This window comes from Salmo trutta, chromosome 6 (assembly GCF_901001165.1).
Source record: "Salmo trutta chromosome 6, fSalTru1.1, whole genome shotgun sequence".
Taxonomy (NCBI): domain Eukaryota; kingdom Metazoa; phylum Chordata; class Actinopteri; order Salmoniformes; family Salmonidae; genus Salmo; species Salmo trutta.
In genome coordinates, this window is record NC_042962.1 from 48,751,379 (window position 1) to 48,776,951 (window position 25,573).

A 25,573-nucleotide genomic window follows, 5' to 3' on the forward strand; every position below is an offset into this window, starting at 1 on the left:
TCTTCAAGGTCACTCTGCGCGCGCGCCGGAACAGTCGGCCTCCCCCTCCCTTCCTGTACACTGTGTTGTCTGCAATACTGACTGAATCCATCTCTCCAGTCTCCCCTAACAGACTGATGCAGAGATGATGCAGTTATAGCACTGCTGCAAGTGAGTCTAAAGTGAACTGGCTTAACAGACATCGTGACACACTCAACACAGACACAATCCTTTCACTAAATGTGATTAACAAATAACATAAATCCTTTTCAGAATAAAGTAGCATTTTTTTTAAAGAATGACTACTGCCAGAGTACTTAGCAAGCTGGCAGCAGGGAGAAAATGACACGTGTGGGAGGTATCTTGGTGCAGGCAATGGTAATATTTGGGTGTAAGGGATGGGGGCTTGGGGACTGGCCACATTCCTTTTCTACCTGCTCATTCTGTATGAGAATCTCCATGCTTTAAAACAAGTTCCCTCCTTATGAGGTGTCAAGCAGAGACGCTGGATGTGGTTGTGTGTGCGCATGTGTGTGATGGAGGAGGAGACAATGTGACAGAGGACATTACTGCCATCACGGCTATCTGATACAATCATAAGGCAGAGAGCGCCTCCTTGTGGCCATAACACATCTGAGCATCATTATCATCTGGTAAAATTCCATTCCCACGTACAAAGGAACGCACGAGTGCAGGGAGGACGGACTGCGGCAGCGGGCCAAGCAAATTATTCGATAGGATCCAAAGAAGCCTGGTGCGGGTTTTTAGGAAGTCCAGTCATTCCTGGTTGCAGTTAGAACAGCACACGGGGGCCAGTCGATGTTGTGGTAGGCCTACAGCTGGTTTTCCCCTTGACTAATCAACAGACCAACCTGACTCCACCCATCTCCTTCCCCATACTGTAGCATGATAAGGGTGAGTTTAACGTGTTCTGAGAATTCAGTTTCATTCCCCACTGATCCTTTGTATTTAAAAAAAAAAGTATTCATACACATAACCTCTGTATACCTGCTGTAAACAGTACATAGGAGGCCTAAACATATAGGAGTGGCAAGATTTTGTGAGAACATTGAGTATTGTAACTATCACCTGCATGTAGGCTTTCAGGGAAAAGGTTAAACTCTCCCTTAGTTTTTTGAAAAGGTCACCTTGTGTTCATCAAATTAAAAATAGAGCTAAATCCCCACAACACAAGGGCTCACTATACCAATTCGGTTCCCAATACCTTTACTCTGCTTACCTTCTATGGCCAATGATTCCCAAATTTGGGCCCCAGGACCGAGTTTGGGAATCCCTGCTCAAGAGCATAACTGCATGAATATAAAAAAATCTATTTCTCTTCAATGCAAACCATGATGTCATGGAAAAACAATGCCAAAGTCAGTGTTTTTTTATTTTTTTAATTTATTTTACTATTTTCGTTTTTGTTCTTACATTTTTTTTTTTTTAAGTCAGTCTTTACATACAACCCATTCTCTGTTAACAGACTAAACGCATTGTGCACAGCTGCTTGTGTAATGTAGCCTTGGTAAGTTATACCATTAAACACACTGCCCATTCAATAATAAAGGTTAAATAAAATAAAATCAATAAAAATTATAACACATGAATAATATAATGTATGCCACATTCACACAGTCATTGTGTGTTAAACTTTATCCTGGATTACTGTACAGGTTTACTGTACGACGCCACACCTTAGCAAAGCCTACTGCTCTAACTATAGACCTACCAGTACGAGGCTGCCAATATTAATGCAACACAAACATTTACCTTTCTTCTTTATGTCATACCAAACAGGGAATAGCTCAAACCCCATTCATCTAACACTTGTCGCTTTGTAAACCGTTAGCTGTGAAAGTTCTCAAGAGAGAGAAGGGGAAAAGATCCTCATGCCTACTCTTTAACCATTCTATTATTTGCCTGGCGGCAAACTTGCAAACCACAATTTCACATCCCAGATGTCATGTGCCCATTTCCACAGTTCTCCCTCAACTTGCGAACTTTATTACATCACATAAAGTTATTCCATTTCACAACTGACAGACTTGCCTCATCTTGCTTGTAAACTTCCTTTCATTCATTGGCTGCATTGCAGAAAAAAGTAACTGGTTTCAGCACTGTTGCTTAAGAGAATGCTCCAACATGTCATCTACTCTCCACAAACAACTCCACAACAAAGCAACAAACACTATTATGGCTGACCAAAGTGTGACCTCAAAACAATACTTTTAAACAATGTGATATGGGTAGATATGGCTTTATTTATATAATATTAATTATTTATTTTCTACCTAATAAGTTTTTCAACCTAGCCTACAATATATTTCATATAATGGAAATGTAAACATATATGGCAAAAGTCACATGGACATATTACAATCAAAGATGTTCTATTATATTGACAAGATAGTTAAGTGAACGCTCTAACAATGGAAATACTTTTCCTCAGAGATGGAAGCAGGCGGGAGGAGTCACGATCAGGTGGGACCATTCTAGCCAATGAGAGGGCAGATTCACGCGTGTGAACAACAGGGATGACTCCGATATAAAATCGTTGTTTTTTTGCCGAAATTCCATGTGCGTCCACTTGTATCAATATATTCGTAACAAAATAACAATTACGAAACTTATATTCGATCAATTAAGATTCACGTAGCAAATTATATATTAATTATTTTGTTTTAGCATATTCAACACTCTCATTGACCTCCATACAAAAATGTCTCACTTCATGTCTTATTTTCGTGGACATATTTTAGGCGGAGTAAACCCTCTCGCTTAGCGTTTTAGAATCTGTTTTCAAAATTCTGTACAAATGTGTCTGCCACACTTCAAAGCATTGCATAAAACATTTTATTAACTGCAGAAATGTTTGTAGGCCCAAGGGTTTCCAATGCCAATATCAAACAAAATGTCATGACCCTACAAAAGCTGTAGCCTAAATTGCATTTAGATATCAGTCTTTCTCCCACCAGTCTATAAGAATATGACCACCATGGACACAAAACAGATCACTCATCATGCTCTCCAAATTGACAAATTTAACAGGGTGGGTAACTATGGCAACATTATGCCTCTCCTGACCGCCCTTGATAATGCCTGTGTGACTTGTGAGCAGCTGCAAGGCACAGATATCGTCAGGGTCCTTTACAGACTCCTCAAAACCTGCTCAGAACATTCAGTGAAAAAAACTGCCAAGCACCTGTTGTCAAAATGGAAGAAACTCTACAGCCACCCCTATCACATCTCAAAGGAGAAGGGAAGCAAAGAAGAATTCACTGTCGTTGGAGAGAGTATGCTGGCTGATAAAGCTTGTCTGGCAGGCAGAGGAGGCCTAGCTGCTGGTGATGCTAGTAAACCAGTGGAGTTGGGTGCGTCTTGTGAACATGTGGTTTTCCATATTGGGTCCGAGGACAGAACACTCACAAATGGGACCAATTGTGGGAGAAGGGGTGACATCGTGGCAGGCAGCTGGTGATTTGTCTTCTGGGTCAATTTTGCCCACCCTCTCAAAGCAGTCAGACTCCTGCCACCACTTCCCTGGGTAACCCTCCCCCCGTAAGGATTCCTATAAGTCGGCTTTGAGGACAAAGTGCATCCAGCTCCTCCTTGGTGCCCTCACTCCAGAAACTTCCAAGGAGGCAGAGGGGAGGACTGTAGATCTGTCCCGCGTCATAGAGGTGCACATCCATGCACTGCAACGGGCAAACAAGGCCAAAAAAAAGGCCTGCATCAGGAGTAAGGTGGCCAACCTAAGGAACCCCAAAAACGGCCACCTTAGGTGTGGTCTCCTGGGCGGCAGCCTGGGGCCGGAAGTCTTCGCCGGGATGTCTGTGGAGGAGATGGCCGACGAGGAGCTCCAGCCGCTGAGGGAGGAATACTCGTCGCGGGGGGTGAGCGAGAGGCAGCTCCCCCAGGAGATGGAGGGGACACCCACCCAGAAGCTGCGGTGCAGGCGGTGCGAGGGGTCGGACTGCAGGGTGACGCAGGTGTCCCGGGGCACGCTGTTTCTGCCGGCGTGGGTTCGCCAGGCCACCGCAGACCAGGATGCCATGACCTTTGTGACCTGTAATAGGTGTGGGGAGCAGTGGTACCACAGTGGCTGGGTGTGCCTCTGATAGGCCATCCTCTTCACACCACATGTAAAATGCCTGCTTTGTTTTTGTTGAGATCCTGCTGATATGTCTTCACCCTATCAAACTGAATAATGTCATGTTTTAATGACAGAAATTAAGAATTACATTTAACATTTTACCACATGATTATGTTGTTTGCATTACATTGTCATTAAACTTGCTGCGCTACATACTGTAATACAAATGTGGTTCTCTTTCTTTTACTATTTCTTTCTCATTTGGCATTAATAGGTACCGTGTGTTTAGCATGGGGTCTGTCTGTGTGTGAGAACACAAGATGTAGTCCCTATGTTGACATTTCTGTTGAGCTGCAGAGTAAGACCCACGTGGCCTTCCTGTGGTCATGTGACCCTGTGAGCAGCACAAGGAGCATGTGACCCATTAATCAGCCCAAGATATAGCTCCGGCAGGGTCATGTCTAGAAGGGATACAGCTTATGTCAAATTGATGTCAAAAGTAGATTTGTATTTTATTTTAGCTAACCATTTTCCGAACCTTAACCTAATTATTCTAACCTGCTGCGTAAGTTCTCGTAACCTGCTACGATCTCAATTTTGAGATAAGCTGTATCCCATCTAGAAAAAACCCTCCGGCCGGGGGCTTGCTGATCTCCCATGATCCTTCACTTTCGAGCCCACAGCCAGTGCTAATGACTCAGCAGCCCATCATTGTGATGACAGTGAAATCTTAGTATTCCAGAAAGATCCAGGCTAGTTGGACAAAGTTAGCTTAATGAGTTATTCTCTGTGGGCAGGGATAGGGGTTTGAAGATATATGGAATGGTATATTACATTAGATTATAATAAATGGTTATATTGTTATAGAATGTTAAAGTTATATTGTTAAATGGGTATATATTTCAATGGAATGGCCATTGAACAGCAGGAAATGTAAGATTATAGTATATGATTTGTTCTCATCAGTGTTTTTATAATGTGTCTGTACACATTACAGAGACATCTGTATCAGAGCCATTGGAGATATCATTAGGTTTTATCAATTTAATTAAGTTTGTGTTTCACTATCAGTATGTCATGTGTATTTTCATGGAGTGGCTTTTCCAAAGTCCATGCTGTTCCCTATCTTATTGATAGTCTCCCTGTTTATAACCTTTAACTTTTCAATCATTGTCTGATAACCTTCTTTCTTTGAGACACACACACATGCTCAGGCAGTATGTGTGTACTGTGCATGGTGGTACTTACAAACATGCATACCTTCACAATCACTCACATTCACACTGTTTAATACATTGTTTGTGCAGGCTTTTAATATTACAATAGATACATGTTATCAAGTGGAAAGTCCACATTCTCCTATCTTTCAAAGAGCATACTATTGCTGATACTGTACATTGAGGTACAGCAGAATACAATGTAGGGGAGAGTGGGATAAGTTCGAGCCAAAGGGGTAAGTTGAGCCACCCTTGTTTCTAGGGAAACCATACACAAAATGTACATTTGTACCAAATATTTAGGATGAGGTCATCATTTCATGGAGTCTGTTAAGGAAGAAACCACATGGAAAAAGTGGTAATCAAGTTATGTGCAAGAAACTGATTTTCACCAAGTCATATGACTTTGTGTTAGAGGTTTCATGATGCTTGTATCTAAAACAAAGTAGATCATTTTAAGATTGTTCTATACATCAGTTGGGGTCAATGTGAGGTCCTAAACCTAGCATGAAATTGCATCCTTGAAGCTGTGTGGGCTAAAATAGTCAAATATTTGCCTTGGGATAAGTTGAGCCAATGGTTGAGCCAATGGCAAGTTGAGCAAATTGAAGTGTTATCTTCCCAGGCATAATGCAAGGCATTATTACTGGGATATGAGAGGTGTTTGTTAGGTGTTAAGCCTGCAATGTGAATTGTGTAGATAATGTTTTTAAAAGGTAGTGGTAATATTTCATTCAGTCCAGACATTTGTAGGCGGCTTAATTTACCCTCTCCCGGGGCTCAACTTAACCCATACTACAATTTATCTTCTTAAAATCTTATTTTAAACCTAACCTTAACTACACCGCTAACGTTATGCCTAACCAGAATTTTGACTTTTGTAGCCAATTTTGACTTTGCGGTTGTGCTATCTAGTGGAAACCGTAATTCTTGTCACAATGGGGCTTGGCTATCCCTGACAAAGTGCAGCGTTTGAGTGATTGACTGTGTCATTGACCAAAAGATTGCTATAACATATGATGTAATTAGCTGATCCTTAAAAAAACTGATCCATTGCGTTGTAAGATCTGACATGTGTAAGCAACTCCTGCGCAGATGAACGCGCCCATTGTATAGACTATTACAGTGACGTCATCACAATATTGCCATGGCCACATTCAAAAGCCATGACACAGCAGTGTTTAGAATGTAAATTTCCTGCTATACTTTCATATACTTTTTCAGTAGTAAAAGCACAATTACACACGCATTAATAGCTTCCTTTATCCATTTTGCCCACAGTAGGCGTGACAAACTATCGGTCATATGAGCGTCATGTCACCGGGAAACCTCGGCCGCTCGTGAGGATTGGGATGGTCCGGTATTGCACCGCCGACGTACATTATACACAGCAAGGTACAGTTGTAACCAATTGATACTGTTCGTAGCTAGATATTTCAAACTTTCACATTTAATGTTAACTATATTTTTTTCCTACCAATTAGCCTAGCCAGCTACATGAAGCCAGCTGATGGTTAAGCTACGCGCATGATCTCACGGACTACGTGGTTCATGGCAAGCGAGCATTTGGTGCTTTCGCGACAACTGGGAACTGAAAACAAAACGAAGTCAAATCATGAGTCGGTGATCTTCAGGTCGGAAAGTCTGAGCTCTAAGAAAGATGCCCAAGTTTCCGAATTGTAATTTCGAGTTGGATGACAGTTCAAAACGATATTTCCCAGTCAGAGCTCGTTTTTCCCCAGTTGTCTTGGACGCATTGAAGTCAAGGACGTCCGAGTTCACAGTTTTGAACGCGGCAAGTGATTTACCGTATATTCACTAGCAGTCTTTATGCCTAGTGTTTGTTTGTTATTTAGGCCGTGGGAGTCCGCTATACTTATTCCATACGACAGTCTTGTTGTTTACCTGCTAATCGTCAGCCTACAGTACTACCAAAGCAAGTTTGTTTCAAATAGCCTATAGCAATAGCCTACGTCCTTTTTCAGATCATCTTCGCGATGGATATGTGTTAACTTTTATCCAAGTGTGTTATCAAACAAACATTCCAAGCTTCTGCGCATGTCCTATCCAACCAAGTTCTCTGTTGGCTAGTGATGGATGTAATGCTGGGGATAGGACCAGATTGTCTTGTTCTACAAATCACTGGTAGGATATTTTAGTAGGGCTCTCTGTTGAATAGATAGAGCATTACCATTTACCATAGTTAAAAAGAGAAAAAAATACCATTGATTACTATGCTAATAATGCTCAAACAGTATATATATTTTTTCTAACCTGAACAGTTGGCCTACTTCCCCTTTAAAGTGTGTGTGTGTGTGTGTGTGTGTGTGTGTGTGTGTGTGTGTGTGTGTGTGTGTGTGAACCACAGCTGCAGAAAGGCAGCATAACAAAGGTGCAGTCAGCCAGTGTCCTCTCTAGTCAAGATATATTCCGGCACATTAAATTCACTGTAGTTGGCTGAGGCGGCTCACAATAGGCAAAGTCTTCAACCAATTTGACTAACAGGATGTGCGTCTGTTACCTATGTCTCTGACCTACTTGGGCTGATTAGTCCATTTCACTACCCTTTTGGATGTTATTATATCATTATGGAAAGAGGGCTAGAGAAGATTTCTGAAGTAGTTAACTCCATCGAGTAGAGGTCAGTGATGCAGGTCATTTCAGTTTAGTGACAGAGTGTTGTCGCAGAATTTGAGGAGGCTGCTGAACACTACCTCAATCCGAGACAAGACATTGATCGATTATGTGACGGAGAGGCATTGAGGGGGTGATAAGCTCATATTTCTCTACTCATTGTAACCCCTTCATCACCAACCAGATAACAGTTGGAGCCCTGTTTAAAATTGTCACGCTGGAAGAGGGCTCAAACAGGTCTCACAGGGGATGTTAGGAATTGGATGATCGGATTTTGTTTCTTCTCATTTAAAAAAAAAAGAAAAAAAACTTGAAATATAATTCATAGAATTGCAAGTGGGTTGACCCACCTGGTCTCTTGGAGTAATTTGGGTCTTTTGTTTGTTTAAGGATAACATTCTCCTTTACTTTCTCAGCAGCGTGCAACGTCGGACATTGCTTAATAGCAGGAACATTGAACCCGTCGGTGTGTTACTGGATTAATAACCAAGGCCTACAACAACCTGGAATTGTAATACCCATACCAGACATCCATTAGATTAATAGGGTTGAAATGAACGACATTCATTCTAATTACAGGAACTTAAAGGCCTCATTTAAATGCACGTCATGGAATCCTTTGATATGTTCACGTAGTTCATCATCGTCATGGTATTAGTCTAACATCATACCTTCTGTTTTTTTCTGACAGGTGCTGAATTAGGCTATGGTTTGCCCTGATACATAACGGTAAGAAATGGCATGTGTTGCAACAATTAAGAATGTATTACTGTAACTGTCTCTTCTTGTGTCCTTACACAATCCATTCTTTACTCTACTGTACTACTGTATTGTGGTAGGATAAAGCAAGTTTTAGGCCTAACGTTGTCTACTGTACAGTCGGCCAAACTCACCCCGCGTATTTAATGCATTGTGTCTGCTCTGAAGCCGAGCTTTATGCATACAAAACGGTCTTGTGGTGTAGTGTGGCCTGTGGCAACAGCTTTGCTCGTGATTCTCTAAGAGATGCTCATCTGATCATTGTCCACGTGACACACGCTGAGAATATTACAACTCCTACAACACTTAATGTTGGGCAGGAAAATGTTACGTCTTCATTGGATAAGATATTAACTACTAGACTGTATAGGATTGTGACTGATTTGACTTTAGCTGACTACAGATGAGGTACTGCGTTCATATTGTTAATCTGTGTTTCTTAATCTTATTTTCTTCTCTGACGGTTAACAGAGCAACCAGTCAGTTGATTGATTAAACTGAATGACTATGTCATCTATTTGTCAGGTAGCAGCAGCGCTTCCCAGACCATCTCCCCCTAGCCAGCAACTCCACCAACCCTTCAGCCCAGGCCCAAGCCCAAGCCCAGCCATGACAGCCAAGTCGTCCCTGCTCAAGGTGATCCTCCTGGGGGACGGCGGCGTGGGCAAGTCCTCCCTCATGAACCGCTACGTCACCAACAAGTTTGACACGCATCTCTTCCACACCATTGGCGTGGAGTTCCTTAACAAGGAGCTGGAGGTGGACGGGCGCACCGTGACGCTCCAAATCTGGGACACGGCGGGCCAGGAGCGCTTCCGCTCGCTCCGGACACCTTTTTACCGTGGCTCCGACTGTTGTCTCCTAACCTTCAGCATGGATGACAACCAGAGCTTCCACAATCTCAACAACTGGAAGAAGGAGTTTGCCTACTACGCTGATGTAAAGGATCCCGAGAAGTTCCCATTTGTGATCCTGGGTAATAAGTTGGATGTGCCAGAGAGGCAGGTTTCGGGCGAGGATGCCCGCCAGTGGTGCCGCGAGAACGGCGGCCACCCGTACTTTGAGACGAGCGCCAAGGACTCGACCAACGTGGCTGCGGCGTTTGAGGAGGCGGTGAGGAGGGTGCTGGCACAGGAGGAAAGGGGGGAGCACCTCATCCCAACGGACACAGTGGACCTGCACAGGAAGCCGCGCTCTGGCACCTCCTGCTGCTGAGGAGATGTAGGGTTGATTACCTTTATTTGACTCCTAAATGCCCAATGCAGCTGTTTCTCAATTTAAAATGGGCAAAAATTGCTTTTTAGCAAACTATTTCTCAAGCAAGAATATGGCTAAGACTGGGAAAACTAGCTGTTATTGGAAGAGAGGTTTGGAACTGTTTTTGTTATTGGTCTATTAACCAATCAACCGCATAGTGATGTCACCATGGAAAGCTGAAACTCCCGCCCATGCAAACCTGCTGATTTATAATGTCCTGTGTAGATTGTATTTTCAACCACCAACTATCAGGAAATAAACTGATCCAATTTTTTTCACAGTTTTACAGTGTTTGTTTAATCAGCTGTTATGCAATATGAATTTTGACTGCACTGGGCCTTTTAAAGAGACAGTAGGGGCTTATTTGAACTTCTGCTGCCCAATTCTGGCCAACTTGGCTGTAGCTTGTGAGTACTGATGATACCAACGGCCACTTGGTTCCAATTCTCCTTTTTATCTGTGGTTAATGCATTCGTTCTGCTCTGTGCTCCTCCCTTGGTTTAAACGACTGCATGTGCACGCGGACACAGCCTGTTCATAGCATTATACACACCGACCCACTTAGGCTATATATGTTTCATCATACACAGGAGTGCACATAGTTGGGCCTGCTATTTGACATTCCTTTGTGCTGGCGAGAGTGTGTGTGTGTGTGTGTGTGTGTGTGTTATCAGTGACCACTACGATCAAGAGATTACTTTGTTGTGCATTCCTCCTCCCAAGAGTTGCACTACTACTGTGGTGAAAGACACATACAGTAATCAAGTAATGACTAAATATTTACAGAGCAACTTACAGTAGTGAGTGCAGTATATTTTATGTACTTTTTCATACTGGTCCCCCGTGGGAAACGAACCCACAACCCTGCCGTTGCAAGCACCATGCTATACCAATTGAGCCACATGGGAAATATTACATTGTCATCCCATCTATTAAATGGGCTGAATGTGCCAAATTAATATTGTTGATTTGTTAAATCGTATTTTGTATTAACGTTAGTGGTGGTAGTCGGTACACAGGCTAACTACCTACAGTATGTGTTGGGGTAAAACCAGATGGTTCTGTCCAGTCTACGTCATTGTACAAATGGAAAGAAGATTCCAGTCAAACCCATTTCTCTGATTATTCTCACTTGATGGGCTGATTTTTAAACCACTCAACCCAGCCATGCACATTTTGGACTCCCATCAACATCTATAATTATGTCCAGCATTCATAATGACCGTAAGAGCTTTAACATGTTTAATCTCATCCCATTTCCAGTTCAACAAGCAAAAGCATTTTTATAGCCATGTTAATGTGTGTTCGATAGGAATGTCAGCACACTGAACAATGTAGATTGGTATTTTAGCTACAAAAACATTTAGCTTTAATTTATTTTCATTTATTTACAGTCACTCACTATGCGAACTAGTGCACCCGGAGCCTCAGGATATAAGTGCATTAGCTAGCCTAACTGTTCTCGGAGAGTTTGGAAATGAATGGCTTTTTAATGTTATATTGCCTGGAACTGGACTAACCATTTAGGAATGGAGCAGCAAATCCAGGGCCATTGCGCCACAGTTTGATAAGTAGGCTATTAGCTGACTTGTGCTATCATGAGTTCTGTGTACTATAGCCCCAAGGAAACCAGTGGTAAATGCATACCAGCTGTTTCTACGTTTTGCTGTAAAACAAAACCAACCATGACGCACTAAAAACTGTAGGCCTATTGTAGTTTGTTTTTATGTAAAAAAAAAAAAATATATATATATAGCTGGTAATTTGACAAAAGACTGATGTCACCCGTATTTAAATGTGAACCAGTAATTTCTACAGCAGGGTTCCCTAACTGCCAGTCCGCGGCACACCAAGTTTTCTGAGCATATACAGTACCAGTCAAAAGTTTGGGGACACCTACTCATTCAAGGGTTTTTCTTAATTTTTTACTATTTTCTACATTGTAGAATAATAGTGAAGACATCTAAACTATGAAATACACATTGAATCATGTAGTAACCAAAAAAGTGTAGATTTTAGATTCTTCAAAGTAGCCACCCTTTGCCTGGATGACAACTTTGGACACTCTTGGCATTCTCTCAACCACCTTCACCTGGAATGCTTTTCCAACAGTCTTGAAGGAGTTCACACATACGCTGAGAACTTGTTGACTGCTTTTCCTTCACTCTGCGGTCCAACTCATCCCAAACCATCTCAATTGGGTTGAGGTTGGGTGACTGTGGAAGCCAGGTCATCTGATGCAGCACTCCATCACTCTCCTTCTTGGTCAAATAGCCCATACACAGCCTGGAAGTGTGTTGGGGCCTTGTCCTGTTGAACTCTGAGTCTTCCTTTCCTGTGGCGGTCCTCATGAAAGCCAGTTTCATCATAGCACTTGATGGTTATTGCAACTGCACTTGCAGAAATGTTAAAAGTTCTTGAAATTTTACGGATTGACTGTCCTTCATGTCTTAAAGTAATGATGGACTGTCATTTCTCTTTGCTTATTTGAGCTGTTCTTGCCACAATATAGATTTGGTATTTTACCAAATAAGGTTATCGTATGTATACCCACCTCTACCTTATCACAACACAACTGATTGGCTCAAACATATTAAGAAGGAAATAAATTCCACAAATGAACTTTTAACAAGCCACACCTGTTAATTGAAATGCATCCCAGGTGACTACCTCATGAAGCTGGTTGAGAGAATGCCAAGAGTGTGCAAAACTGTCATCAAGGCAAAGGGGGGCTACTTTGAAGAATCTGAAATATAAAATATATTTTGATTTGTTTAACACTTTTTTTGGTTACTACATGATTCCATCTGCTATTTCATCGTTTTGATGTCTTCACTATTATTCTACAATGTAGAACATTTTAAAAATAATGAAAAACCTTTGAATGAGTAGGTGTGTCCAAACTTTTGACTGGTACAATATATATATATTTATCATTATTTTTTGTTGGACATAAGACTGTAAAAACACTGGCAAGAGTGTGATTTTTTTATTTATTTGGAAATCTGTTCCAAAGTATTCCCACGCATTATAGAAAGATACATGTGATCGTATACAAATGTAAGCAAGGTTTGAAATTATTGTTTTAGTCAAATATTCGATCTTTGGGCTTCTTGTGGTCAATTTGCAGTCTAAAAATAATCGACCATCCGCTCAAGAAAAACAATTGTCCTGTTCCAGTGTCTTGCATTAAAACATGAACCACCCTGAAGCACTATCAATATGGTCTTAAAATGTATGTTGTTATGTGTTTAAATAAAGTTGGCCATTTTAAACCTATGTTGAAGTAATGTGCTCTATCTGTGGAGTGCGTTTGGTCTTCCACTGACCACTGTACTGTCGGTCAACTGTAGGCCAAATACACTGCTATCCTGATTTGTGCGGACCTCCTTGGGTTTTAGGGTGAAGTTGCCCCTAGACGGTGATCTTGGGTCAGTTTTGTATTTCCCCCACTATTGGTTAAGCTTGCAATTGGGGGAGGGGGAGTGGATCCTAGATTTGTAACTAGGGGAAACTTCACCCCGGAGCTTTCCTTGGTCTTAAATCAATGGTTTTGGACTACCATTTTAAGAAATGAACAATGCTACATTTTCCCACCAGGTGGACTCAGCATCTCACAAAACTCTACAAAGGCAACACCCCAAGGTTGTCCCATCACTGTGGTTGAGGGTGAGCGCTGGACGCAACATTTTGCAGCAGGACGCAACATTTTGTAACGTTCAGATAGCCTATTTCTATATGTAGAACAAACACGCCTCTCTGATACATAGAATAAGGAATCACATCAGCTATATAAATGGCATTTCTATCTGCAACATTCTACAATGTTTGGCAACTGAACTGTTCAAAGCACATTTGTCATTCATCTCATTGCATGTGTTTAACAGGAAATCCAAACTTGTAAGAAAGAGACAGATATCAGCTCTTTCACGATAATAAAAAATATCGGTTTTACTAGAGAAGGTTACAAAAATCATCACTATACAGGAGTCATAACTATTTGAAACGTTAAAAAGAAAAACAATGAAATAACTAGAGGGACTACAATGTCATCAAAGGTACAATGGATATCTTTTAAAAAAAAGAGAGTTGAGTGGGGGCAAACACTGCCTACCATAGTTGTCAGTACAATTGACTACACATCACCTGAAAAACTGCAAAGACACAGTCATGTCTCCTTCATGCAATAACGAGGAAACGATAACACACCCTGACCGACACGCATCTTATATGAAACGGCACATGCGCTTGCCTACATCAACCTGGTGGCAAAGCACACTGTATTATATCAAACATAACACGCATGGGAATATAGTCCTTTTTTCAGTATTTAGACGTTTGCACACGTGGACAATACCGACATGCCTTTTCATTTGAAAGTTAAAAGAATCATCGTTTCACTGCCGCGAGGAAGATAACTCGAGGGCTTTGGGACTGTAAAGGTTCTATCTGCAAAAAGATGATTCTGAGATAATTGGCTTTACAGTTTCGAGCCCTCGTTATTTTGATCGGTGTCAGCCATTTTTATCTTGAATTCTTTTGAACTTAACATGAATTGGGGTATTTAGAGTATACTGTATGTAGGTAGAGAATATTGAACAGAACAAGGCTATGTCAATAACTCAATTTAGACTAAAATGCAGATAGAACCTTATAGTCCGGAGCGCTTGAACTACTCAGTGATCATTATTATAGAATAGGTCGTGACAATCAAATGATATCTGGAAAAAAATGTATGAAAATTCCTGACTTGTTATATTGTAAACATCCAAATGGTATCTGTTCATATAACAGGCCTAAAAATATGAGATGAGTCACTTACATTTGGCTTGCCATAGTAAAATAATCACAAATAATGTCAAAAACAAGTTCTTCATTACTTTAGCACAGGGAAAGATTCAGCAGCCTAAAACTGATATAAAACATTGAAAACCATTTTGTACATTTCTTTTCTCCACATTTCAAAATGTACACAATACAAGCACCACCGCCATCATGACTCTGCATTTGCTTCCTTCTCACAACATACCGTTTTAAAAGATGTCACATTACTATTATATTTAATGCAGAACTAGTAATTGGATGCTAAACATATACTCCAAAAGGAAACATTTACATATTGGTAATCAAAGGTAAAATAGCATGGTAAAACATTGACCGTGCTCTCCACATTCAGGAGATGTCAGTCAATAGAACTTCCTTTGGGGCGGTCCATATATTCAAAGGTGAACTTCACCCCTTTTATGGGTGGACTTGTCTTGAGGAAAGTGAACGTATGATTCCCTTCACAGTTGTGTACAATGAACAAACATTGGGACTTTTGCTAAGTTCACTTCAGCTGTGGCCTTGCCTTGTAACAAGCATGTGCTTAATCAGTAAAGTGTTAGCCTGGTCCCAGATCTATTTGTGCTGTTTTGCCAACTCCTATGGTTGTTATCATGCCAAACATAGGAGCTATACAGCACAAACAGATCTGGGACCAGGCTAGTGGAGTTTTTATTTAGGTTTAGTACCTGAGGTATGTATAATGTATCACTTACAAACAGAACAAGGCAATCTGACCTTGAGTGTTGGTTTGTCCTGTGGGTTTAGAAGCAAGGCTGTTTCCAGAGAAAACCTGCCATACAGAGGGCTAGGTGGAGGTTCACTAGCCTGGTCCCAGATCAGTCTGTGCCGTCTTGCCAATTCCTATGGTCATAATAACACGACAATGACCATAGGAGTTGGCAAGACAGCACAAACAGATCTGGGACCAGGCCAGAGGTTCACCTGAAGGTCAAAGCAACGTGTTAGCACTGCAGACAGCTGCTGACAGAACTGCTGCTTTGGGCCAACAGTCACATTAGTGCATGTGTCCAATCCGGTTAGGGTACAGCACACCTTTTTCTCCTCAGGCCAAAATGAAGAATTACTCAACAGAAGTAGCTGGATGTCAATAAAGGAATGGGAAAGTTAACGTAATAGTAGGAATATTTTCTAAGAGAGGCACCCTGAGATGCTGTGTATGTAATTTATTCATGGGTTTTTTAAAATCTACTTTACTTTTTTCTATTTTTAAATAGTGCAACGTATCAAGCATTTCCATTTTAAAAAAAGCAAAAAAACGTAATCAGGTAAAACAGGGTTGCGATAAGATAACCAAAGGAGAAAAATACCAGAGATAAGAGAAGACCAGATAAATATAATAATAGTAAACCTGTCTTACTTTGAAGTAGTATAAAAAAAACAATATATTCATATATATAAAACACCAAAAAACAGGATATTTTGTGGCACGCTTCCTCAGGAGTTGTGCAGACAGTGACCTTGTTGTTAGGCGGTTATTAGGAACTGTGTTAGTGCTGTGCTGTGATTGGCTCAGAGCAGTTAGGCTATGGCAGCAGGGTTGCGCTCAATAACGGTCCAATCGAGAGCAAACCTTCGCAAACAGGAAGCGGTACCACCTAACCTGAGCTCATCCAATAGCGACTTCTCATATACCTGTTCCGTTTGAAAACATTTGCTCCCGTTTGGACAAAGGACCTGATTCAGAGGTGAGAAAAGTATGCGCAACTCAGACTTTCGCTTAAATTGTCCATTGATGTCAATGGAAGACATGGGCTGCATTTCATATACACAGGCAGTCTAATTCTGATATTTTCTTCACTAATTGGTCTTTTAACCAATCAGATAAGCTCTGAAAAATAATTGATGTGAAAAGATATGATTGGTCAAAAGACCAATTAGTGGGGGGGGGGGGGGGGAAATCAGAAATGGGCTCCCTGTGTAAATGTAGCCAAAGTGTGGCAATTTGAGTTGAGCGCACATATCTCAAGTCAGAACACCGCCCATAATGAAGGAGACCCAAGTGTTGGTTTTACTCAGAAGGGGGTTGGAGGTTAGCTGTTAGGAAGTGTGTGAGGGGTGGTTGGCCGGTTCTTATGAGTAAGAGGAGTTGAGACCCTCCTTGGAGCCACCCTCCTCCGCGTCGTCGTCCTTTGTCTTGATGTCCTGGTACTCGTTTTGGTTGCAGGAGCTCCTCAGGTAGGCCCAGTTCGCCGACAGGATCATCAGATAGTGGATCTGTAGAGAGAGAGAGAGAGAGAGAAAGGGAGAAAGAAAGTGCATAGGGTGGTGGCCAGTGAGAGGGTTAGTTAGCCAAAGCAAGCTACATGAGTAGAAGCTACATGTCATGTTGACCAGTCTACCACATGTCAAACGAGTTACATTAGCACAATGTCAGTATTTTTTTTGGTTAGGTTGGCTAGGTTAGTATTTGTAAATTACAGAAAATACAGTGGGGATTCGTTTTCTCCCAACAGTCACTATCCTAAAAAGAGAGGACAATGGTCTTGGTTTTCCTTCACATTTGATGTTTATTTTGCATAAACTAAAAAAGGCACAACGTCTTTCATAACAAATATCATAAAAAGAGACGAGCCTAAACAGGCTAAAAAAGACTAACTTCAAGCTAGACAGTTGGCACTTGGGGGAAAGATATTAAAGTCTCATTGAAAAGAACTATATCCTTCAATTAGAATAACTACAGAATGTTACAGTAATCTGAAGCTAGACACAGCAACACAAATATTCCCTTGTTCTTACACTGGTGTCGTCCCTTTGTGTTGATGATCTATCCGTCCTCAATGCTATGTGCCTGCTCTATTTGAATGAACTGGTCAACCTCGCCATAGCCTTGACTGGTGGTCCCACATGGTACTGTACTCCTACTGTACTGGATCAGTACTTCTAGGTACATATCCTGTCTGGAGAGAGATTGTGAGGGACCTCAGCCATGTTGGCTAATCATGCACTCGCTAGTCCCCTCAGTGTGGTTCAAAAGGCATGTGTGGCAATAGGCTTGGACGCAAAGGCACATAGATCTATCTGTATTACGTTAACGGTAGTGTACGTTTCACTATATGCTATAGTACATAACTCTCCTCCCCACCATCGGTCTTTCTTTCCCTCCAGCTTTCTTTCTTTCTTTTTTTGCTCTCTCACTCTCTACCATTTCTCTCATTCTCTCGCTCGCTAATATGACTCTGAGAACTTTGCGGAGCGGCGGATGCCGTGGCTCATAAACTTGAGAACAGCGTAGTTATACGTGGTGGCCATCATGTAGATCAGCTGGGAGGGAGAGACGAGAAGACAGACTGGGGTGAGAAACAAAGTCAATGACCAGGAGGCCTTTGGGAGGCCGTTGCTCTTCTTGGGTGGCATCTGGCTAGATTTATGCAGTACTGTACCTTAATATTGCTTCACATTGCTTCACATTGCATATATCTACATCTATAAACAAAGTGAGATTGCTACGGCGCACACAATTTCAGATGGCAGTCTATGTGCTGAATCTTCTCACCCCCGCTAATGAGCAATCCAAGTTTGGTAGAGTAGCTGAAAGGCCTTAAGCCCTGTTGCCTCAGTGGAGAGCATGGCCTCATGACCCCATTACTGAGTTCAACTGAGTTCAACTAGCCATCACAACCACACCGATTGGATAAAACAACTTAATGATTTGCAACAACAAAAAATGACGTACAAATCATTAGCTCCACCTACGAAGACTTAAACACCCTATAGAAGTCTTATTCTATCATCTCTGGTGTAAAATACCGTATGGACAGAGTCTCTTGTGAGGCATTCCTCTCCTTTGGCCACAAAGCAAATGTGTGTTAGCCAGGAGCTCTTTCATCTGGCCCATGTCCGTGTGTGTCCAGCCAGAAGCTATAGGGCAGACTTACACCCTCAGGAAAACTGAGTCAGAACCATGAAGCGTGGAGGAGGGATTGCCATGGCAACAGATCAGCGTGCCATGGCAACTCATGCAAATGATTCAAAACATGGGGAATTTGGGATATAGGGCATCCAAAGCTTACCAATGCAATGAGGGTGGTGCCTGCCCCAGCACACGCAACAATGTACAGGTGGAAAGACAGGTAGAACTGGAAAACATGGAGACCGATCTCTGGTTAGTGATGAAACTTTCTTTGATTGACATTCATAAAAGATGTCCTTTCCACAATCAGCCTCTGTATAATTGCAGTACAGTGATGAAGAATGTTATATAACAACAAAAAATAAGTAGTGAATAGGAAGGTTTATATGATATTCCTATTATCTGAGGTTCATGAAGGTTCATATGATGTGCATAAAGATTTACAGGAGGAGGAGGAGGGGGTGGCCGTTCTCACCTCGCTGGTGCTACAGATGTCTCCTAGTGTAGATCCGCAGGCTTTGCCGGGTGTCGCGTTCCATGGAATAATACCTAGACGATCAGGAACAAGAGATATCGGTTTAGGAGCGACAACTGTAGCTTTAAGACAGGCCCCATTCATGGCAGAGTGGCCAATCCCTTCAATTGTACAACATTTGGTGGGAAAACCAGTTGAGTTGACCTAATGCGATAGTAAATGTTAACACGTCCTCTCATTCAGATGTATAACTGTTTATACAATCTGCCATTAAAGAGGACAGATGATGCACTGCTTCAGGGTGATGGTAACAGTCGTAAACATGATATGGATGTCGATGCAGTAAATGACTTAAACACCCTATAGATATTGACATGTAAAGGCTAAGTGTTATCAGCACCCGTAGCGAAGGCATAATGTTTATAAGACACAGCCTACCACTGCCTAGTGGAAGTACATCACACTGCATTAGGCTCTTATGCAGGGCTGTATCGTGATATGGCGAATCTATATATGGCTCATACACGGACGTGTTCTGCCGGACGCTATAGGCAGAATGGCCGTCACATGAATATGGGTCATACTCATGAACCAGGTTGACGTAATCATACGGATCAGTGTGTGTGTGTGTGTGTGTGTTACTGAGTGACACTCACCGTACTGCCTGACGTCCACACAGATGGAGTCCGGATCGGTGATGTTGGCCATGGGGGACTTCATGGCAGCACAGGTAGTCCACATGTTGTAGAAGAGGAAGACTGGGATGGCTGAGAAGCCAAAGATCCCCAGGAAGGCCAGGCCCAGGATATATGTAAGGAACACAAACTGATGAAGAGAGAGAGGAGTTAGTGACATCATCATCCTCGTCATCATCGTTATCGTCAATCATCATACAAGCATTTCGCAACACCCGCAATAACATCTGCTAAAAATGTGTATGTGACTAATACAATTTGATTTGATCATCGTCATTTATCATCATCATCGTCGTCATTGTCATTGAAATCTACTGCTACTTCTATACAAAACACTGTACTATGTATAACTATCCCTCAATACAACGTCACCTAATGGCCGAGGATATTTAAAACCAAGCTCGTCATCATCCTCATCACCATATCGTCATCCACATTTCCCTGATACGTGACACAGTACTGGTTAGAAGGGTGGAGAAAGTTTCATCCGACGTTAGCTTGACGACACTCAGGAGAATTCAGCCGTCCTCATAGCAGCCTTAAAGGCTGATGTTACTGGACATCTGCAGCAATGACACTAAACGGGCTAGAGAAGACAAACTGGGCCAGTTACCCTCCAGGGTGTGTGTCTACAGCTGTATGTGTGTAAATGCATGCACGTGACTGTGTGTGTGTGTGTGTGTGTGTGTGTGCATGTATGCATGCACGTGACTGTGTGTGTGTGTGTGTGTGTGTGTGTGTGTGTGTGTGTGTGTGTGTGTGCGTGCATGTATGCATGCACGTGACTGTGTGTGTGTGTGTATTCATGAGTGCAATATGTGTGTACGTGTGTGTGTGTATGTATGCATGCATGCGTGACCGTATTTGTGTGTGACCATATGGGTGTGTGTGTGTGTATTCATGTCTCACCGTGGCTGTGATGCAGCGGCCACACACGGTGGTCTTGAACTGGCTCTGCAGCTCCTTCTTGACGGCGCTGGTGGTGTAGAAGCCCTCAGCCAGCAGGATGATCCCATAAATAAAGAAGAAGGAGGCGATGCCATAGATGACGTACTGCATGGTCTGGATCCTGCTCGGACGGATACAGTAAAGAATGTGAAGACAGGCACATTCATATTGAATAACCTGGATAAGACTTGTTCAAAGACATATACATTTACAAACTGTAAAGGTTGACATATAGGTAAAGACATATAGGAGATACAACAGAGAAAATAAGTTCCCTTTCTCTCCCACACACACACTACCACACCACTCGCCCCATCCAGACACACACACACACACACAACTTACACGATGGTGAGGGTGGCGTGGTCAGTGGTGATCTGGGAGAAGTGGTTCTCCAGCATGGTCAGTGTGCCGGTCAGCGCCACATGACCACACCCGCAGAACAGAGCCACGCCCGAGAAACAGAGGATGGTGGCCACCAGCGAGGCGTAGGGCACGCCGCCCAGACACTTGATGCAGCACTCGAAGCAACCTGCAGAGGGAGACAGAGAGCACCTTGCTTAGAAGGAGCAAAGAGCTACACAGTTGGTCAATGTTTTGTTGAGCTGCATGAGCCTCGAACTCAGCCTCTTCCTACATTATAACGTAGGTATATATTGGAACTATACTATGTTTTTGTCCTGGAGAGCAACGGTCACTGCTTAATTAATCATGAATTAGTGAATTCATAAATGCTAAATGTGATCCGATTTAGCAGCCCATGTCATATCTGACTGAGAAAGGGATTCACTGTATGCTGTAGCCTGAAACCCTTGAGGATTAGCATTCTTGCTAACCTGTGTTGAGTAAACAATGCTTGACAGAAACAACCAAGTCACATTTACAGTAAAGTTGATACAGTAGTCTCATTGTCTCCAACCAAGAGCCACAACATGTCTTCTCTTCATCCAGCTCAACCATATTGGAACCATTTTCACTTCATCATTGCAACTTTCCCAGTTAGAATTGACACGCTCATGCACCCAGGAGTGTTAAATTTGACATGTGTTCGTTAGTACAAGCGGGAATCTTCCTCTACTTCCCCCCAAAATAATCCCTTTCCTTTGTCTTCATAGTGAAACATACACAAAGCCCTTTTGACCAATGGCATGAATAATGCACCGTCTAATTCTAAATGAATCCCTTTTGACCAATGGCATAAATAATGCACGGTCTAATTATAAATGAATGATTGCTACTTATTGTCAGAGCAGTGGTTTCTGGGCCACAGGCTGGCAGACCTGAGCCGTGTTCATTAGGCACCAAACGGAAGAAAACAGACTGAAACAGGGAGGGACTACCTGAACTTGTTTTGTTTTCAGCTTGTTTTCGTTTTCCATTGCAACGCGTTTTGCTATGGTGTGCCATAATGAATACGACCCGGATGTGTGGAACTGCCGCTAGTTCAAATCCTCCCCAAGCACACAGAGTGGTCAGATCTCCTACTGGATGTTCATAGAACGAATACAGAACCAATGCTAACCAGTGCTAGCACCATGAGATGCTAGCGTTGACCTTTGACTTCAAGCATTGCTAGACTAGATCCCTGACCAGTCCTCTGTGCACAGCACCCAGTCATACCATCTAATGGAGACTACTAGTTCAACACAGGCAGGATGAGAGAGTTATGAGGGGTATGCTATATTAAATAGTACTGTGTCATATGGTGAGTCAATGGTACCCTGATATTTTGCTTTGCCAATGGCAGCTACAAAACTCCACAAAATCAAACTCTATAGCGTAGCCATGACTTCTATTCTATTTGTTTTGTTTCAAGACCATTCAATCTGACGTCGCATCGGCAGTGCACTGTGATAAGCTCACAAAGAGCCAGGGTTATAATGAAGGACCATTGTGGGAGGCAGTGGAGCGTGTTTGGCAGTGCTATGGTTGCTGGTTTCTCAGAGGAGGCAACAGCAGTGTTGTTAGAGGGGAAAAGAGGGAACGAAGGAACCAAAAAAATGAGAAAAAAAACACATTACATTGAACACAAGTGCTAAGGCTTATGTAACTGCCCGTTATAAATAGCATTGCAAACGTGGGACGTTACTCTGGGAAGAGACTGCACTCTCTTACATGTGCCACTGTTTCCATGACAACCTGCTCCAATTGGCATCTCTCACACTAATTACAGACAGGCAAATTTCTTCAGGAGTGTTATGGCTCTTTCCTTCAGTTATTCCTCCAAATAAACAAATCCATTGTGATTTTATAATTTTACATTTTGGAGGATGTAGCCATAGTTTATTTGTCGTACTCAATTGATGAGGCTGAAATGAATGTCGGGACAGATCCCGACTGAAAAGAAGGGGCCTATAGGCTATTCCGTTTCTATAGTGATGGGTGACAGAGTTGACTGTTAATGACATCCACAGGCCAACATCAATGGCATCCCATAATATCAGGCAAAGCATTTAGTCGCCGTCATTAGCGTTGCTTCCAACTGACGATTCACAGGACTATGGACTTCAACATCAACTGGATATTAACAGTTTGCTACAGGCATTGAGTGCTACAGAATCTTGTCTGCATGCTAGGCCTAATAGTAATACTTCCAGACAGCACTAAGGTTGGCTTATCCAGAAAACACAAAGGGTTAAACCTAAGAGGCAGCTGCTGCTGAGCGAGAAGCTGAGACTCCAAGATGAGGCGTTGGTTGGTTGCATAAGAGTACGGAGACGGAGCGAGCGTTGCATAATGGATCTCTATCCCATTAATGTTAATGAAGTACCAAGGCAAGGCATGTCGGGGCACTAACTACTAACTCCTACCATCTCAGTGGAAAACCAGGCTAAATGACGGAACGCCAAATGGGGATGGTCGATATGGAACAACTAGGTCTGGTTCCCCTGCCCCTAGTCAAAAGGACAAATGGAATCGTGGCAAAGCTCAAAAGGGATTGGTCGAAATGGGACAAACAGGTCGGGCCCCCTTCAGTCTTGTGCCCCCTCGTCAAATGGAATGGTCCACTTTCTGCTTTAAACTGTGGGCCTGAACATGCAACATCTGAGAAAAGAACCTGGCTAAATGACCAGAACTCAAAGGGGGTTTGTCGAAATTGGACAAACAGGTCGGGCCCACCTGAGTCTTGTGCCCCCTTGTCAAATGGAATGTTCCACTACTACTCCACTTCCTGCTTTAAACTAGGGGCCTCATCCGGGGCTATGCTGCCTGTGGCGATGCCAACTGAGCTGAGCGTTTATCATCACCAGTTAAAGTGCACTAATGGGAAACAGACAGGCATGAGAGGACGGCCTTGGCGGACCAGAACGGAAATCGATGGGCTATTCATTAGAGGCGAATTCAGGTGACAGAGCGAGGTCGAGTCCATCTCTCTCACTTTGCCCTGCTTCTCTCTGGGGTGAAATATGGGAACTACAGGGCCCCAATCGAGCTATGGACAGAGACATCAGATCAGACACAAGGCTATATATCTATATGCCCAGTAGAGCTATGGACAGAGGCCTCATACCAGATACAAGGCTATGTCTAGTTCTCCACCTTCAATGATTCCCATGTTGTTTGGGTGGAATCTGACACTATAATACAACCAACCTTCAACCCATTCAGATAGACAGAGTATGAAAAACCTACTATGGGTATATTTACAATTATAAACTGGGTGGTTCGAGCCATGAATGCTGATTGGCTGACAGCCGGATATGACAAAACATTTTTTTCTTACTCTCGTAATTACGTTGGTAAACAGTTTATAATAGCAATAACGAACCTCAGGGGTTTGTGATATATAGCCAACATACCACAGCTAAGGGCTGTATCCAGGCACTCCGTGTTGCGTCGTGCATAAGAACAGCCCTTGTCCATATACCACACCCCCTCGGGCCTTATTGCTTAAGTATAGCGTTTGGTGAAGTATGGGAGCCTACGAGGCTCAGTTGGAGAATTACAATGGCAAAATAGGAAACTGTCTTTCGTTTGTGGCCTATTTTTCTGCCAGCAGTGAGAGAATAGCAAGGGTCTCCAAAGGCTCTCGCAAACAACCCCTCTCAGTACAGTGGTTCTGCTGTACACTTACCGTGTACAGCAGAACCACAGAACCACAGCCTACTGCTTTGTGATGTAAGAGAGGGGGGAGAGACAGAAAATCAGAGAGAAAGCGAATGGGGCAGAGAGAAAAAGTAAGATGAAGAGAGAGAAAGACAGAGAGATAGACAGAGAGAGAGAGGAAGCAAATGGGAGAGAGAGAACATGTGAGAGTAAGCAAAGAGCATTTTTTTGGCCCGGGGGCCAGTGAATAGTGGTTGCCATGGCAGCATGTTACCCACGACCCAGTTGAGCGGAGCCTGTAGCTAGCTGACTACATCCCTCCACAGCTCCTCACTTCCCTTCCCACGCGTGCACAGCAGAAGGACGTGAACTCCCCCTCGGGGGTCAGAGCAGAGGGTTCAGGGATGGGGACATGACTCCGAACCTCAACCTGAGCATGGTCTGAACGAGGTAGAGGAGAATGTGCGTGGTCCAAAAGTGGTCTGAGCACTCTTGTCAGCCAGTCCCGATTCACTCTCTACCCCTTTTCCTTTGGCACTTCAATGCAGATCTATAAGATGAAAGCGATATATCTCCACCACTACACTGCTTACACCTATCCAGACCCTTCAGATCTGCAAACATCGAAGGGGCAAGGACGGTTAGGGGGGAATTGGGACCAGCTGTGAGAGTACACTAAACCTGTTGTTAGAGCGACGACAGACAGAGAGATCTGCGGCTCTGTGACTACGCCCACATCTATTATTCATCAGTCAGGTGATCGGTGAT

General features: G+C 42.8%; 3 protein-coding genes across 14 annotated transcripts in view; 2 read left to right on the forward strand and 1 right to left on the reverse strand.

Moving 5' to 3' along the window:
* Positions 1-661: 661 nt before the first annotated feature.
* LOC115196090 (ras-related protein Rab-9A-like) lies at positions 662-11,685 on the forward strand. 10 transcript variants are annotated; one of them, XM_029756624.1, is made up of 4 exons: positions 663-894; positions 6,574-6,687; positions 8,618-8,655; positions 9,211-11,685. In XM_029756624.1, exon 4 carries the CDS (start codon positions 9,295-9,297, stop codon positions 9,898-9,900), a length of 606 nt encoding a protein of 201 aa, XP_029612484.1. In that variant the 5' UTR covers positions 663-894; positions 6,574-6,687; positions 8,618-8,655; positions 9,211-9,294; the 3' UTR covers positions 9,901-11,685. The 10 variants fall into 10 exon arrangements, with proteins under 10 accessions (XP_029612489.1, XP_029612484.1, XP_029612486.1 ...); XM_029756626.1 differs by having other exon boundaries at positions 6,577-6,687; XM_029756625.1 differs by lacking the exon at positions 663-894 and adding an exon at positions 6,442-6,480.
* On the forward strand, positions 2,759-4,280 carry LOC115195133 (transcription elongation factor A N-terminal and central domain-containing protein-like). The gene is made up of 2 exons (XM_029754941.1): positions 2,759-3,449; positions 3,529-4,280. Exons 1-2 carry the CDS (start codon positions 2,969-2,971, stop codon positions 4,098-4,100), a joined length of 1,053 nt encoding a protein of 350 aa, XP_029610801.1. The 5' UTR covers positions 2,759-2,968; the 3' UTR covers positions 4,101-4,280.
* Positions 11,686-13,867: 2,182 nt separating the features above from the next.
* LOC115196092 (neuronal membrane glycoprotein M6-b) overlaps positions 13,868-25,573 on the reverse strand; it is a 35,542-nt gene continuing 23,836 nt past the window's right edge. For 2 of the 3 annotated variants that reach the window (XM_029756640.1, XM_029756638.1), the window contains exons 2-7: positions 21,104-21,290; positions 20,720-20,879; positions 19,772-19,940; positions 19,116-19,189; positions 18,801-18,866; positions 13,868-17,004 (exon numbers count right to left, since the gene is read on the reverse strand). In XM_029756640.1, the coding sequence (XP_029612500.1) occupies positions 16,861-17,004; positions 18,801-18,866; positions 19,116-19,189; positions 19,772-19,940; positions 20,720-20,879; positions 21,104-21,290 (800 nt within the window). In that variant the 3' untranslated portion in view covers positions 13,868-16,860. Of the gene's footprint in view, positions 17,005-17,277; positions 18,052-18,800; positions 18,867-19,115; positions 19,190-19,771; positions 19,941-20,719; positions 20,880-21,103; positions 21,291-25,573 lie in introns of those variants that run through there. The other variant, XM_029756639.1, reaches the window with a different exon arrangement.

What these genes read in the sequence shown, in the direction of transcription:
- LOC115196090 (XM_029756629.1), top strand. Translation starts at nt 9,295, where the DNA reads ATGACAGCCAAGTCGTCCCTGCTCAAGGTGATCCTCCTGGGGGACGGC.
- LOC115195133 (XM_029754941.1), top strand. Translation starts at nt 2,969, where the DNA reads ATGACCACCATGGACACAAAACAGATCACTCATCATGCTCTCCAAATT. An exon ending in AAGGGGTGACATCGTGGCAG is followed by an intron (nt 3,450 to 3,528) that starts GCAGCTGGTGAT and finishes ACTTCCCTGGGT; the next exon opens with AACCCTCCCCCCGTAAGGAT.